The following is a 17,717-nucleotide window of genomic DNA, read 5'->3' as shown; positions in this document are numbered from 1 at the left end:
AGGAATAACTCCTGGCTCTGGTTGTGCCCTAACATAAACACTCTGAACATCAAAATGCCTGAAATTGCCAGTGAATTTGTATTCAGCAGTTAACAATTCTCGACTTTACTCTGCATCTCTTATCTGCCTGTAATTACAGCGGCAATTTTGGTCCCGGTTTTGACACTTTAATGTATCCTGAACTCAAAAAAACTGGCAAAATCTTACACAATCACCAGAACAGGTCAGGTCACCCAAATTTGAAAATGCTGTTTTTCTTACTTAAATCTGGCATGTGTCCATTTTTGAGTTATCAACCACATGGGATTTGGCTAAATTCAGTGTAATTAGTGTAAAAGCTAATTCAATCTGTTCATGGAAAGGTGTTATGACAATGGGTGGGGTGGGGGAATAAATCCATATATTTTGAGAAATTTCACAAAAACAAAACTGATCAGAAACCCTACAAATATTAATCGAATTATTGCAAAAGCATTACCAATGTGTGAAATGGACAAACATTACAGAGTACTGTGTGCTAGTACTAAGATATCATAGTAGATAAGTAAAACCTTGTACCAGTTTAGTTCAATTAAATTTTATTTGTGTAGCACCAAGTTGTGACAACAGTCGCACATTGAAAGACCCTCCAAAATTAGAAACCATTAGACAGCGCTCTATGATGAAGTACTTAAAAGTGAAAGTGGGAAGGAAAAACGCACTGTTGGTACTTTCGTACCAACAGTTATTCCAGATTTTTTTGGTCATGGATCTTACAGACCAAAAAGCTTACATCCATCCATAAACTCACGCAGCTAAAAATCAATGGATACACATTTTAATCTCCAGTAAACATATTTCAATCTTTATACTAAAGAAATAATGGGGCCAGGATTTGTGAAGATGTAGAAAAATGAATAAGGAACAAAATTCTGCTTCCCAAAACTAAAAAAGAAACAATCGAAAGAGGTAAATCAGTTATGAATCATTGATTGAACTGACAGCTCAGAGATGTGGGTGACAAGAGGGTTGAAAAAGGCTTACAAGCAAACCACTGCTATACTTTAAAGTGTTGTGATGTAATTTTATTGCATGTGTGAATAGTAAATGCTTAAAATACTCACGTATAGCACAGTATCCATGAGGAAATCAAAAAATCATGAGCTGGGAATAATCCTGAAAAATATCAGCAAAAGCAAATAGTAGATATTCCCCCTGAGAACTTTCTTGGCATCTGTATTTTTATAAAACTGATGTATGAGAGGGTTAAGAGTGCTTAAGAGAATAATGTACTGGTGTAACACAGCGAAAAATCTTTGAATGCATTTTACTGCAGCATAAAGTGTAATTTTGGTGAAAATACAACTGCAAGCTACATTTTACAGGCTTTTATACAACTACTACAATGTGATGATAAAAGGAGACGAGCCGCCCCTCTAATGCCCACCAACCCCTATTCTGTCACCACTACTTTGCTGAACAGCAATAAAGCTTTCAGAGTGTGAAAGCAGCAGGACTCGTAAGAGATTAAACATTTTCCCGCCTCTTGCGGATGTTCGAAATTAAGTGTCATCGAAATTCTATTAAATGTTCAATTTAATGTTTAGTTTTTAACACATTTCAGTGTCCGGAAAAAAAAAAGAAAAGAAAAGAGGAAATAATCAAACAGTTGTGTATTTATGAATAAATAAATAACGCAGGCAGGAAGAGACAGGAGGCTGCAGAAATTAGCCAGTTTTGAAACAACTTTCAAAAGCACCACACTTGAACGAACCTACAGGACAACAAAAGACATACAGGAGTGAATAAAATAAAGCTTCCTTGCCAATTACTGTTGCGAATGCGGCCACGGTGGGGCTTTTTGTGCTTCACACAAGCAGTCTTTTCTCCCCTTATCCCCGGCTATTGAGAGGGATACATTAGCCTGGCAGGATGGATGTGGTGGAGAGGAGCAGAGCAGAGAGTTCGCAGTCATACAGCTCACTTCACGCCCGGTATTACAGATCTCTTATGATTTCACTCACAGTGCTCGCACACGATGTGATTTTTCCAAGTTTTTTTCTGCTTCCTAAGACTTCCACACAAATCTGCTCACTGTGCTCTTTTATCTTAAACATTTGGGTACAAAAGAGATTTTAGTCTTGGAAGTCAGTCTACTTCATTAAAACATGGACATTTAAACGTTGCTGAAAAACTGTAACCTAAACAAGTAAACCACTTCGACACTGATATGCTTTATTATGCTGAATATGCTTTATTTTATTTATTTATTTTGTCGCAATCATACCTCTGGACCACCTCAGCTCTTTATTATTTATGACAATTCCAGCAGGCTCTTCAGAGTCACAGTTATGTGTGAGTAAATGCTGGGTTAATGCTGCGGATAACAGCATCCATCATGCAGTTTCATTAGCACTGTCCTCTGACCCCTTCCACATAATGTTGTGAAATGTGTCAGGTGCCAGATTATGGGGAGGCATGACGATCAATACAGAAATAAGAGAGACGCGTGCGATGTTTCTGGCCCAGCTGCAGAATAAACCTTCATCCAGCATTCTGCCGCCTGTCACAAATCTGAAAAACAAATGCACTTGCCCACGGCAAGAGCCATCAATAATAATATAATGTGTGGACAATGATGAATTAGAGCCAGACTTCTCAGTGCATTGCTGTTCTACACACAGAAACATTATTGGATGAATGAATTGATCTCTGTGTTCACATTAGTTTGCTTAATCTGTATTTGAGTCGATGGGACAACATACTGTTTCACTTCACCGAATTCAGAAAAGTTTATCATGTCCAATAATCAAAAACTGTTTATGAAAGCATCTCCTTTTTTGTCTCATTGATTAGGCAGCATAATGCACCGCAATCACTAATCACTCAGACAAAATGCACTTAGAAAATGACAAATGTATTTTATATTCAATAACATCGATTTTTCCCCCCTTGCTTAGGTAACAGGTTGGAGCTTAAACAGAGGGGCAATCAAATGTATTTCTCTATAACAATTACCGACGCTAACTTTGGACAAAGAACATGTTTAAAATAGGTCGTTGTGTTTAAACAAAGATGTAGTAACAGTTCAAATTCCCTTCAGTTTTTGTCACTGAACTGCTTGGGATCTGGGATGTTGCAGTATGATCACATCAACAGTTGCTGCAGGTTTGTTGGCTGCACATCTGTGATGCGAATCTTTCGTTCCACCACATCCCGGTGCTCTCTCTTCATGTTTAAGAAATAACTCTGAGATGATTCGACCAGAACTTTTTTCGAATGTTATGTTGTCCAATTTGGTGAACCCGTGTGTATTTTAGCCTCGGTTTCCATTTGGTTGCTGCTTCAAGGTATAACATGCTTTGGGTTCAGAGATGCTCTTCTGCATACTTCTTCATACTTCATACCTCTAACCTCTGGCATCAACAAGGCATTCCCTGGAGATGGTTTAGGGGAAAGATCTCAGTAGATCAACTGTTTCTGAAATACTCAGACCAGGCCATCTGGCACCAACAACCATGCCATGTTCAAAGTTTCTTAAATCATAGTTTTTCCCTAATGATGCTTGTTTTCAACTTCAGCAGGTTGTTTGGCCATGTTCACATGCCTAATGCACTGAGTCATTGCCATGGGATTGGCTGATTAGATTTTTGACATAATGAGCAGTTGAACAATTGAACAGGTGTAACTAACAAAGTGGCATTTGAGTGCATATTATTTAGCATCAGTACTGCCAAATATCGTAGTATAACTTGTAGTTTTTAAACAATACTATGGTCAACCTACATAAACGTCCACAGGTCCTTGTATAAACTAGTCAATATTATTGAATACAAAGAAAGCTAATACCAGAAAACAGCTCCAAGCAGCTTCATTTAAGTAGTTATGTTACTCTAGACCCATGAGATCCTCATGGCCCACAATGACAATAGCATTGGTATACATGTTCCTGTGATCAGTGTCTTGACCCAAATGTCACAGGGCATATACAAACACAAAAAGCAATAATAGTCCTAAGGGTTTTCATTTTCTTATAATGCAGGATTTAGACAAATAAATAAGAAGCAAATATAGATTGATAGTGAAAAGGAAATGGACTATATTGATTTGAACTGAAAATGAAGGCCACTGGCTACTGTGGCTTTTCCTTTCACCCATTGTGACCTGAGTGTTAATATAAATGCAAGTATTTAACCTTAAGCTATGCTGTATGATTGCATGGTAAGCCCAAGTTTAGCTGTGCCTTCTTCTATTTGACACTAACACTTAATTGTCTGATAATGGCTGTCTTGAAATTGTATTCTGCAAGGGATTTTGCCAATAACCTCTAATAAAGCAGGTTGAAATGGATACAAGGAGTAAGTTAAATCTTGGCCACACTCACCCAGAGGCACAGAGGAAACTTGAGCCTCAAAGATTTGGTGCATTAGTTCTGCTAAGCTAACCGTGAATGCTAATTGCAGGAAGGACAAACTGTAACCCCTGCCCTGTGGCCATGAACCCATTAAACAGCACAGAGAGTTCATAGGTATGGAGAGTGCACAAAGAGGTTTGCCTGAAAAGATCTGCAATCTGATTTCAGTTTAAATGGGGATACCTACTTACTGTTTTTCAAAGGTTCCCCGGGGATGTGCCCTCCCTGTATTTAAAGTAAGACTGCTTGTCACTCCAGAACTGACCGCAAATCATCTGTACAATGCAAAAGGTTCTGGAGTCTGTTGTGTGAGACAGAGAACTTGGGTGTCTCTCTACAGGACAGATCAGTTATGTCTAAGTGCTTGTGGTTTCACGCCCTGGAGGGTAACAACCCAGTCATGGTAACATATGACACCCTGTACATGGAAAAGGTGTTCTTTATGATCAGGAGCAATAAAGCATTGCCACTGAATCACCAACCTTAATTATTTAGATTGAACTTTCATTTAGGCATAGATTGCTAAAAACACGCCAGACAAAATACAAAACCATGCTAGTGATAAAACATTACCAGGAATGCTATTATGCACAACAGTATCCCAATTTACATTGATTGCATGCTAACGTTTGCTAATTAGCACCAAACGTAAATGTGTTTGCTCAAAACCAGATGCCGGACAAACCAGATTTATATTTGACATTTGATAAAGTATTTGTCCCTTTCATGATTTCTTAGTTTTTTCCATATTTCTCACACTTAAATGTTTTAAATCTTCAAATAAATGTTCATATTTGACAAAGGTAACTATAAAAAAATCTGCATTTTATTACTTTATGAAAAAGTCACAGCTACTTTCTGCCACTGAATGTGCCATCTGCATCTGCTAACCACTCTTCTAAAGAATAAGTGGTCAAATGGTCCATTTATGAGGCCTTGGACAGTTTACATTGATGGAAGATACACACAAGTGTAACTGATAACCTGGTAGCCGAACGTTCCACATATTAATGCTTAAGTTTGTTTACGCTGTTTGTGTAAAACACAGAAATACATTTATTATGCGATGCCCTTTATAGTGAAGTTAGTCTAAATGTAAAACCTAATAAGATGTGGTAGTGTGATTAACACATTAGTGGCTCAGTAATTTAAAACAGCATCAATTGAGTTTTTATACAAGTTTGTTACACTGGTATAATTTCTTTCAGTTTCTACAGTCTCCAAAGTAAAGATCATGGTCTTGTCCTCCCCAGATTTAGCATGCTGTGTCCACTTCATCCAAACTTCGGGGGAACGAAACCCAACCCTTTCACTCGGGCATGGCTGTGGCCTGCCTCGCTCCTATCTGCCCCTGCCCCAGGGAGGCTTTTAAAGGAACTTTGGTGGGCGAGACAACATCTTCTCAAGAGCATTGTAGTTACATTAGAGCGTAATTAGGCGATAAAGCTTAAGGCCATGTAACCCACTGCTAGGTGTCACACTCACAGCTATCCATCTCTTTTACAGGGCTGACAGGGGACAGGGGCACTCCTCTGGGAGCTGGACTATAGTAAATTAAAAATCTCTGGGCATGACAAGGGGGGGTCACAGATATTTGGTTTGACATTCCATTTTGGCTCATAAGCTTTGCGCTGGAGATTAGGTTAAATACAGTGCAGTCCAAATCTTTATTTAAATCATTTAAAAATATTTAGAGACCTTATAAAAATAAGGTCTTTAAAATTATAAAATTGGATTACATTTCTTTATTAAATTAAATGTATGAATGATATTTTAGAAAAATTACAAAATAAAATACTTTTTAACCTCACTGGTGGCATAGTGCTATGAAAAAGTACTTTCCCCATCCATATTTTTTTTTTTGCATGTTTTTCACATGTTTGAGATCATCAAATAAATTGTAATATTAGACAAAGATAACTAGAGTGAATGCAAAATGCTATTTTGAAATGATGGTTTCATTTATTAAGGGGAAAGACCTATCCAAAGCTACCTCACCCATGCCAAAAAGTAATTGCCCCATAAAACTAATAACTGCTTGTGCCTCTCTTGGCAGCAAAAACTGCAATCAAGCATTTGTGATAACTGACAATGAGCCTTTCACATCACTGTGGAAGAATTCTGACCTACTGACAATTTTTTTTTGATTCAGCCCATTGAAGGGTTTTCGAGCGTGAACCTTCTGTTTAAGGTCACACCAAAGCATCTCAGTTTTAGGGCTAGACTTTGACTAGGCCACTCCAAAACCTTCATTTTGGTTTTTTGAGCAGAGGTGAGTTTACCGGTGTGTTTTGGATCTTTGTCCTGCTGCATAAACCCAGGTGTGCTTGCGCTTTAGGGCACAAACTGATGACCAGACATTCTCCTTCAGGATCAAAGCAGCTCCAGACTATCACTCTATTGTAATTTTAAAATTTGTTTGATAATTTGTGTAACAAATATGCAAAAATAACTGAAAAAATGTTTGCCCAGGAAGAGGGCAAACATTTTTCATAGCACTGTAAAGTATTAAAGGAGGCTTTGTTAGGGTGTCAGTAAAACCTCGAACACTGAACCATAGTAGGTGTGCTGATATGGTTATGAAATCTTGTAATCAGTTTTCTTCCAGCATGAAATATAATTTATGCTCATTAAAAATTACCATAGTTTAATTTTTATCATTTAAAATTGTGATTTCACAATTAAAAGCTTGAAGAAACTGCATTATAGCATGGTGTCACTTTGTGTCTTTGTGGTCTACAGTAAGTAACAATGAAACGTAAGACAAACCAGAATGTGGTCAATATTTTCCTGATGCATCATGTGATTTCCCCATTTTTCCCCAGCTCACGAACGACGCAGGGCTATCATCAGCTTGATATAATATTAGAAACCAGTCTTGAGAGATAAGGTGTCTGCTGAAGGTCATCTGCGCCCTCTTGAGTGAACATAAGAGCCCTTTGTGGTTGGGTTAAATGCACCTGACAGGCTGTTGGAGGACAATCACCCATTTTAATTGTCATGTAACGGTTTCATGTAGAGCCAAAGTGTCTGCAACACTTCAGTGGTTGGAAATCAGAGCCCAGCCACACAACCACAGATGTGGTTATCTGAACATTTGCTAGAGGAAATTTAAAAAAAAAAAAGACATTTGGAAGAACATGCTGATAGATAATCCAGCTATCTGCAACAATTTGTTAAATTATAGAGCTTAATACATCTTTTAATAAAAGGGTTGGAAAAATACTAACTGCCTTAATGCACCTTTCAAATAGACTGCTAAATTACTTTTTCCTGTGTAACACCTATCCAATATGGGTTTAATGAACACACTAAATTTCGCAATTTAGTAGAAGCCAAAAATGGCAGGAAACAAGGTAATTCACTACACCCATAATAACAAACCCCTGCCCATTCTCCCTCTATTTCCATGAATGCCATTTCATATTAAGCTGCAGTCCTAATCTAACGTCAAAGACAGACTCATTATCGACAATCACAGGAATTAGTTACATCATTTCACCAAAGTGGACTAATCATTTCCAGGATACTGCAGAAGCAGATAAAACCATTTGGGAAAAAATAGGATCTCTTAAATAGAATAACTGACATCTATATCTTCTCTCATGCTTAGGCTGAAAGGTTTCAGAAACTGCATTAGATGCCATTGAAAATCTGCGGGAAAAAGACATCGCTTATATTTTTCCAGAGCTGCACTGTGCCAGTCGTATATTACCAAATACTGCATTACAAAAGCCTGTGTTGCATCTAATTCTGTCATCAGTGTAACAACTGGCACAGTCTATAGATAAATTCAGTGATAATAATACACTTTTAAAAAGTTTTAGCCCTCTGAAACATCACTGCTGTCATCTGCTAAAACAGCAGAATTAGCTCATTGTTTATAGGTTGGAAGTTACCATAAATCCACTACTAAGGGATATATCTATATCTGGGGAGAGAGAGAGAGACAGAGAGGGAGAGAGATGTATATACACACACACTTAAAAATGGATGATGAAAAAAAGGATGATTAAATAGGCTGGGTCATCAAGTTTAGTTGTTTTTTTCTCCCAATTTTCCCCAGTAATAAACCTGGATCTTGTTTAGGCCAAAGACCTCTGATGTCTATCAGCAGAGGTCACTGTCTGGGGGCAAGTGGAGCCCACAGCAAGATGAGTGGATCATCACTTTCCCTCAACACATCATCAAGAGAACAATCCTTATTGCCTTGACACATTCCTAGCATTTCTCCAGCTGTTGTTCATGCAGGTAGTATGTGACAAAGTATAAATTAACTTCATGATGGTCATATTTGAACATTTATTAAATTCCAAGTATCAAACTGTGAGCACTGAAAGACTGATCCACGAACAGCTGCAACTGTGCCTTGTTAAAATGTCAAAATACCAAAAAGACCAAGGGGAAAGAAAAGTCAAAAAGGTACAGTATATACAAAAATGATTTTAGTCGAGAAAGAACAAGACAAATACATAAAAGAATGAAATATTTAACACAGACCAGAAACGAGCAGAAAATGTAACAACTGTTACTTAAATTACAAATGCGGTTTGGGAATGGAAAGAAATGACAGGAAACGATATAGTAATGGTACACTGGATGCCAGCAGATAAATCCAATGTGATAAAGGCTTCAAAGGCAGAGGGAAGTCTTCCTCTGTGCACTTAGGTTGACCTGTAAACCAAAAAACACAAGAAGAGATTCAATTAACTTGAGCAATCACTGAATTGATACATGGAGACAAGTCATATCCCATTTGGTAACTACAGTTTTGTATCATTGCTTCTTTTCGAAGTTCTCGACAAAAGCCACTCACCTTTTAATTAAGTCGGTACTTTAAAATTACTTTTAACATCTGCTTATTGAGATTACAATCAGTCTTTCTACATCTAAAAGCTCCAATGAAAAAAAAAGCACATTTAAGGCATCCTGAGGTGAAGGAAAAGATAACCTTAAAGAGATTTGGATTTTTGGCCAGAGTCCCAGTATAGTCATGGCTATGATATACACCACAAAGATAAGCCTCAAAATGCCAGGTCGTGGTTACCAAACACATGACAAGAAACTGTTGAGCTCTGCAACCAGGTTCTAGGGACAAGTATGGCTGACGGTGAAAGAGACAATCTGGTATTTGAAAAGTATGTTGTGATGTTTATAGACTATTATGGATGTTTACCTGCCAGTACCTATTCAGCTTACTCAAATAAAGCTGAAAATGAACTCTAATAAAATCTATGATTTATTTCAAATTAGATATAGAGGGAAATATTAAGAATTCCTTTTAAAATACTTTAGGTCTGGATTGAAAAACAAGTCAAAAGAACACCTCAATTCTTTTGACTTTGACAAAACAGGGGTAGTATTTATAACAGGCCCACTTTAATGGACTGCCTCATGCTATATAGAAGGTTTATGTTTATTTGGTCACTGAGTAGATATTTATAACAGCCACAGATGTACAAAGTGAAAGGAGGACTTCAAGTTCTCATCTATCTTTCACTATCGGATATTGAAAAGTGGATGGACAGAGATAAAGATCAGCATATGCTGCAGCTCGACCTGCACATTGTAAACAGCACTGCTCAGAGATTCAGCGGTATGAAACTGCCATTCTGAGCAGTACTTTGCACAGCAGACAAGAGGAAGACTCACTTGGGCTTTGTCTCGGCATCTGTGACCTGGCGGATAAAGATGGCATCCTCTGGGTGGCTGATGTCTCCTTTCTCAAACATGTAGGAAGCGGCGATTGCAAGCATGGTGCCATCATTATTAAAGGCCAGTGATGCAATACTGGTTGGATACCGATGGAACTGACACAAACGCTTCTTGTTGAATGGATCCCAGATGTTCACAAAGCCATCTGAGCCACCTGGTAAAAGGAGAGGTTCAAGGTCAACCTCAAAAAGTTTTCGGCCTTGTTATTGCTGAGATATGGATCTATATTAACAAGAGTTCTGGATGCAACCTTGGCAGTTAAGAGGTGAAGGTCAGAGAAAAATCTAAGATATTTTCTGTAGCTGACTCTTTTTGTATATACATATATAAGCTAAGACAGATCTAAGAATAAACAAATACCTGCTTTTGTCAAGTACTAACTAGCCAATCTTACCTGTGGCAAAGGTGTTATGAACACTGTGAAATGAGATGGCATTGACAGGATAAACATGCTCGATTCCTTCTTCCTTCAGCCTGTGGCACTTGAAAGCGTATTTCTTCTTCTGAACTTCCTGGCTTGGGTCCAGGTACTCTACAGCTACACGTCCCTCAATTGAACTCAAGACATACCCCTGGAGCCAAGACAGAAAATATGAGGTTAAAATTTGACTCTATATTATCAGGTTCTATTAAGAACAAATTATCAGCCAGGTTTTAACAGTCTTCATATTTTATAGTCTACCTGTTTGTTGGGGAAGGCTCTAATGCAGCGCGTCTGATACTTCAGACTGGACTCTCTTCTTTGCTGCACATATCCCATGTTTCTCAAATCCCACACCAGTACTCGTCGTCCTGCTGTGCCAACAATCAGCCTATCTCCAGCCACAGAGAGGGTATACACCTTTGACAAAGACAAGTTATGAGACAAGATGGCGACATCACTAGCAGTGCCAAAAATCATATGAAATGTATATGCATACAACATTACTTAACCACATGCAAACATATTAAACTTAACATCTTTTTCTTTGTTAACCATTATGGGAAAGTAAATGAATACAATTACAATGTCTAATGTAGGGAGCTTTCTAGAAAATATATTAATAGCTACATCACTGTGTACCAGTATTAGGAGTAAAGCCAAAATAAAATGTAAATAAAATCCATCAAAAAATTTTCCTGTTTTCATTAATAGTCTTATCAACTCATTCTCAATAACAACTGCTAAACCTGTAATGCCCTCCTGAGAATCCAAAATACTTTGTTGCTTTGAAAAAGGATGAATCTCCAAAAATGTCATGTTTTCTTTTTTAAACTTTAATAGCAATTCTAGTGATTTAGATCTGAAAACATGTATATAACAATCTTATAAACAATATGGTTAAGCTCAGTGGTGGCTCTACTGCTTTACCTTGTCTGGCTGAGTAAAGGTGCCAGCGTTGCAGGGCGTTCGTGGGTCCCACAGTCGAACTGATCTATCCCAGCTACCTGTTACCATGACATTAACTTCTGGGCAGTACTCTACACAACGAATGGCAGCATCATGTGTTCCAACAATTGTGTCTGTTTAAAGAGAAGAAACCAGCAGAATATAGATGAAAGCATTCCAACAAATATGTTTTACTACTGGAAGTTTTTAATCCACCTACCAGATTAGTAACATACCTTGGTCTGTGTTCAAATCATGCATTTTTAACTGTGCATCTAAACCTCCACTCCAAGAATGTGTTGGATCCTGAAAGTTAAAGGTTTATCATTTGAGCACACCAGACTTCAAGGCTATAACATAACAAGAAGAAACCTAAGCAGAAAATATGTGACCTACATAAAATGCACAATCCAGAACTGGAGCCGTGTGCTGGTACTTCATTCGCATGGTGTTGCCTCCCACGTCATAGAGACGGACAGTGCAGTCCCAAGAGGAAACCAGGAGAAACTGGGCTGTGCTGGGACTGAACTTGACAGCAGAGATGCCATCCTCTGGTCCCTGATTGAGCTTGTACTCGTTTGAGCCTGTCATCTGCAGCAGAGAAAAATGAGCAGGCGATTTCAACTTTAATAGTAATCAACCCAGCAAGGTCTTTTAATGCAACCTAACTGACATTTAGACTGGAATCACAACAGGACACAACAGAGGTCAAACATTATAAACTGGGCTGTTAATTTCGATCTAACTGCCCAGTTTTAAATACTGCTCCACTATGAACATCTATGACACTGTCAAAACACATATTTTATTCATTTCCTCATTCATTTGGAAAAAATGTCTGTACAGAAATTTTTAACACTTTATTGGGCAAGGAGCTATATTTGGTAACTTAATAGCCAAAATTAGCACCCCAATGCTTCATATTGAAATTGTAGAGCCATGGATTCCTCCCAGTGAGTCAGCAAAGATCAGGTCATATATATATATATATATATATATATATATATATATATATATATATATATATATATATAGTTCCAGTTGTATAGTTGTGATAGAAGTTGACATAGGTGTTGTTTGTTTAGGATTTCTAGAAATTTGAGACGTGTGTGGCATAAAAACTGTAGCAACATATTTGATCATATGACCTGTTCACCTGAAACTGGTACAAGGGATGTCAAGTCCATTTTAGACATACACCGGATGTATCTAGCAAGCCATACTTGTGTTATGAAAAACAAACAAAATAAAAAACTATTATAAACGTAGGACAGCAGATGTCAATTGTATATTGAACCTTGCCACAAGTTTGTGTAATAACATAAAGTGATTCAGTGACAAATGTATTCCACTTGACATTTTCAGGCTATAAATAGAACCACAGATGCTATATTTAGTTCATTTTATAAGCATACATCCATGTATTTTTTACCGTGAGTCTTGTTACTGCTAAAATTGACTTAGTATTTCAATATATGCGATTAATTTATTTTGGACTGAATTACATGTAAGAGAAAATAAGTGGTACCACCACTAGTTATACCATTTTTTACTCCTTGTTATACATTTACAATTTCTGCATCACCGTTTTAGATTCATTTTAGGCTTCACTGTTAATGCGCACCTTCAAAGATGGCTGGATATTTATGTTCTCTCTTTTATTTTGCATTTGTGTAGTTGGAACTTTTTTTTTAAGTACCATGCCGTATATAAACCCTAGATCCAGGTGGATACACATGCAGCGAAAAAACTTAAATTGTTGCTGAAAATGATAAATATTTAGTTACAATGTCTTATTGGAAATTATGTCACCTTACAGAAGCTTCAAGTATCATAAGGCCTGTGACAGAACAGGACTGCTGTTATCGTTGTGACAAATGCCAGTATTATTCAAGATAAAAATGTTTCCCTAAAATCTCTAAGTTTTTCCAGTACTTTATTTTATAGACACACTTTTTGGAAACATGTTTACCTAAGATGGGGAGAAGTCATTATACTGATTGTGATTTGCAACACAACGTGCTCCAATGACACTTCAGATTTGAAATTTTGAATTTCCACGTCTTTCAGTGACTCCCTTATAAAGGGTTACTATTACTTAGAAGTTATTAGTGGCTTCAGTGAAAACCAAACATGCGTTTTCATACACATTATAAAGCTACATAAATTCCCTGGTCGCAAACACAGCCTAACAGCAGTTGGTTAAAGGCTTTGTTGCTTGTTTTCAATGCAGCCCACCGACAGAATACCCGCCCCAAATAGTAGCTAGCAACCATATAAACTAAAATACATGTTTATATGCCTTTCTGTCAGTTGAATGACTGCGCTACTTGTGACTTTATAACCGCATTACTTTTTGTTCCACACTGACTGGACTCATTGTTCAGTTAAATCCAGGAATTACACCAAGCCCACTACTACTCTTGCCACTGGTGTTAGCTAATGCTAGCTCGAAAGGGCAAAAGCAACGAGCACAAATGTTAGTAGTTTCACTTCACTTACCGCTTCAGTCAGATGTCGTTCGGACGTGATCAGTTGGTTTATTTGCCAAGAGCGATTATTATACCTTTTTAGTTAACTATAAAAATATATGAATATACGAGAACACAATGTGGCTGCGTGAGGATAGCTCGCTACCGACGGTCCACAAGGCGCTGATTGGTTGAAAGAAATGTTCAAGTTCGCGCCTGCGATTTCATTGGCTGAGCTGATTTCTATGGTTATTTCCGTTGTCTCAATACAGAACACGTGACATGGGTCCCTTTTCTGTCTTACGCCGTATTTCTTCCTAGAGCCTACTTTCTAAGATGAATAGGCCTGATATCTATCTATCTATCTATCTATCTATCTATCTATCTATCTATCTATCTATCTATCTATCTATCTATGCAAGCATTTATCTGTGGTTTTACTCTAAAATCATGAAGTTGTATAGCTCATATGTTAAATAAACAGGTAGCAGAAAAGCTGAGAGAAAAGTGAGCACATTTTGAAACAGGCACCTGTACAATGCGCCTTTTTTTGTTGTCCATTTTTTTGTTTTTGGCTTTTTGCTTTTGCTTTTTGAAGTTTGACTAGGAGTTTACCACATAAATTAACCACCATAAATCAACCATATTGAGGCACATGTAATGGTATATTTTAGTTTAAGCTGCTCTCAAGCGCTATTCAATAAGGAAAATAATAAAAAAAAGAATAATAAAATAAAGCATATAGTAACGTGATGACTTTATGAAAAATTAAGAAGGCCGGCTCTCAATCTTTCTGATTCATTTTGTAATTTAGGCTAGTACATTCTAATTTGTGTGGATATGTGACAGTTTTCTTCTTCTTCTAATTATAGGACATGTTTTCCGCAATACTTTTTCTTAATTATATAAAGCAAAAATTATATGATGAAAAGAGCTGACGCTGAGGCCTAAATGCTTCACAGAAACCCAACATTTGGTTCATCCAACGTTCCTATTATTTAGAATGCAGTTGTTTATTTTTCTAAGTGATCGGTATAAATATTGTTGCCACTCTAATGCTGATCCGTGTTTTATTTTCGATAGGCTCGAAAATAAAACACGGATCAGCATTAGAGGAAGCTTAAGAACCCTTAAGAACATACCCCTCACAAATGTTTGAAACCAAGAACGACATGACTTGAATAAACATTCGTGTTGCACACACCAAGGCTATATAAAAGGAAACATTTCTTGCTTGAATTAATTTTTACTGAGTGCGAGACCATATAATATACAGAATTTCAATAACAACATCAGAAGAAAACCATACACAAAAAACAGAGGCTTTTTTGGCTTTTTCATGGCTTTAAAATTACGCCAACCACTGCGTCAAAAAGACAAATGCCTGTATCATCTGCAGTTGTTTTTTTGGTGGTGGGGTGGGGGGTGGGGGGGGGGGTCTTTTAAGAATGACATGATTGTCCTGACTATTACCAAGTGAGCTATAGGCCTATGGGAGACAAAGGCTGGCAGCCTAATTTAAAGCCAACAGTATTGCACAATATTGAAAAATATTAAAATATTTAATTCCACATTCAAACACTGACACAAATCTCTGTAAATTACATATAGACAGCCAACCCTGTTCAACTTAATACGTTCAAATATATGCACCCAAAATGGATCATAATAATTAAAAAGAAAAAAGAAAATAACCAGAAAATCCATTACTTTTGTTCCCCACACGCGTGGGAGCTGTAAAAGGGACCCTGTCTTGCTCAAGGACACTTTAGTAGAAGAAAGCATGATTACAAATAATAATAATAATAATAATAATAATAATAATAATAATAATAATAACTGTGTCCGTTCAATCTACAAAATATACAAAACAATTTTTTTTCAGTTAATCACTCTCATTTAAAAACATATGTACAATGCTTTATGACACAAATGTTAAACGGGTCTCAGCAGTGGGACTGGGTGAGAATAGTACATGTGGTGGGGGAAAGCCAGGAGTGCCTGGCCGCCCGGTGAGTTTGTAGCAGGGCCCCCGCTCGTTTCTGGGGCTCCATTCTCGTGGTAGAGTATGGGAACCCGCACAATCCTCTGTGCCGCCGCATGGCTCAGGTTGGCCGCCTCCAGCTCGGCGGCCAGCTGCCTTTTCCACTTATTCCTCCGGTTCTGGAACCAGATTTTCACCTGCGTCTCGGTTAAGTGCAGAGACGCGGCTAGGCCTGCCCTCTCTGAGCTGCTCAGGTAGCGCTTAATGTCGAAAGTGGACTCCAGCTGAAAGACCTGACTTCTGGAAAACACGGTGCGCGTCTTCTTCTTCCGACAGGGCTTCTTCTCGGAGTCCAGCTCGTCGTTTTTTCTCCTCCAGTCGTCCTCCTGGTCTGTTTCTTTCTTTGGCTCCTCCGAGTCACTTTCATCCAGGGCGATGTCATCGTCGGCGCTTTCATCTTTGGCATCTTGATCACTTTTCTGGAGATCCGGAGAGCGCCTGTCCGGTGCCTGTGATGCTTCTCTTAAGCTGACCTTCTCAGACCCTGGAGAAAAACATTTTATTTTGTTAAAACCTATTCTTCAACGACAAACAATTCTGCAGTGAAAGCTATCCTACCTCTATTCTATTTTCCCCTTTATGTGATTGGTTTATTGTTGGGATACATTAAGTTTAATTTAGAGTTTAAAGTATTTAAAACGTTTTTATTAAGATTTACGTATCCATTCACGATGTTGAATACACCACAGCTTTTTCCGATAGAAGAACGTGAATTAATATTAAAACACTATACGTCCCTCGTCTAAAGCAAAACAATAATTTACCTCCAGTCCTAAAATGTGCTCCAAGCGTGTAGGGGTACCACCAGGTAGATGCTCTTTCCAGATATTGCGCGGATAGTCCAATTCTCTGTGCTGGCAGCTCAAATCGAGGAACAGACAAATCACCGAGCCGAGAAAAGAAACTGCCTTCCAAAACCCCCTTGTGCGAGCTGAGGATGCTTTTTGGCTTCGTGGGTTTGTCTTCAATATTCAGCAGGTTCTTTATGGAGAACGGCGAGTCTTTTGCAGGTTGGCGAGCCTCTTGAGTATCAGAGTCTGCCATCACCGTTTACTGTCCGACAGGGATCACCATCAAAAGCTGAAAAAAGATATTAAACAGATCTAAAGGATTCTCTGGCGTTAAAGTCCGAGCTAAAATAGTTCGCATAAGATGGAGGGAAAACTCAGAAAGTCGCGTAAAGCTGTGCCCAGCTTCCCCCCCACGAGAATGATCAGCGTGAGAGCGCAGAGATCACTGAGTCAGACTTGCTCCCGACCGTAGTGATGAAATAAAAATGCCATCCGAGTTAAAGCGTGCTCGGTCGCTGCTATTGGACAGGTACAATAGCAAATGGGATTTGAGATGAAACCGCGTGGGGGTCTGACAAGAATGGACTCCAAAGAAAAAGGCCGCGCGAGAGTTTTGGCTTCGGGCTCAGCAGTACGCACCCACTTGTCAACCAATTAGATAAAAGAGGAAAATGTATCAGGGTTATGAGGGGTGTGCGCGAGCCACAATTACCTGTCAGTAAATTGAATAAATGGTCCATTGATTAAATGGTCCAGCGAAATCAAGCAACTTAGCCTTATTAAACAAATTACGCATAGGGTTTACGCACGAATGTAAGCTACGATATACAATAACAAAATGGCGAAGTATTATTCTTAACGCACAAAAAGATTCAGAAAATTGTTAAATATTTAGTCATTTAATGATTTTTGTCATTAAACGCGGACGCTGAAC

The 17,717-nt window shown here is 38.1% G+C and overlaps 2 protein-coding genes across 3 annotated transcripts; both read right to left on the bottom strand.

Annotated features, from left to right (window-relative positions):
* Positions 1 to 8,678: 8,678 nt before the first annotated feature.
* bub3 (BUB3 mitotic checkpoint protein) lies at positions 8,679 to 14,153 on the bottom strand. Of its 2 annotated transcripts, XM_085283406.1 has the most exons (8): positions 13,980 to 14,152; positions 11,874 to 12,068; positions 11,714 to 11,783; positions 11,460 to 11,611; positions 10,791 to 10,949; positions 10,503 to 10,680; positions 10,046 to 10,262; positions 8,679 to 9,067 (listed from the first exon to the last, which is right to left on the bottom strand). In XM_085283406.1, exons 2-8 carry the CDS (start codon positions 12,066 to 12,068, stop codon positions 9,058 to 9,060), a joined length of 981 nt encoding a protein of 326 aa, XP_085139532.1. In that variant the 5' UTR covers positions 13,980 to 14,152; the 3' UTR covers positions 8,679 to 9,057. The 2 variants fall into 2 exon arrangements, with proteins under 2 accessions (XP_085139532.1, XP_085139533.1); XM_085283407.1 differs by lacking the exon at positions 8,679 to 9,067 and having other exon boundaries at positions 10,042 to 10,262; positions 13,980 to 14,153.
* A 1,027-nt stretch (positions 14,154 to 15,180) lies between these two features.
* On the bottom strand, positions 15,181 to 17,493 carry hmx3b (H6 family homeobox 3b). The gene is made up of 2 exons (XM_085284853.1): positions 16,757 to 17,493; positions 15,181 to 16,476 (listed from the first exon to the last, which is right to left on the bottom strand). Exons 1-2 carry the CDS (start codon positions 17,034 to 17,036, stop codon positions 15,884 to 15,886), a joined length of 873 nt encoding a protein of 290 aa, XP_085140979.1. The 5' UTR covers positions 17,037 to 17,493; the 3' UTR covers positions 15,181 to 15,883.
* Between the last annotated feature and the right edge of the window lie 224 nt (positions 17,494 to 17,717).

This window comes from Mchenga conophoros, linkage group LG8 (genome assembly GCF_057382185.1).
Source record: "Mchenga conophoros isolate Kocher_MC1m ecotype Shallow Benthic linkage group LG8, M_conophoros_male_GT1.1, whole genome shotgun sequence".
Taxonomy (NCBI): domain Eukaryota; kingdom Metazoa; phylum Chordata; class Actinopteri; order Cichliformes; family Cichlidae; genus Mchenga; species Mchenga conophoros.
This window is presented reverse-complemented; position numbering and strand designations above follow the sequence as displayed.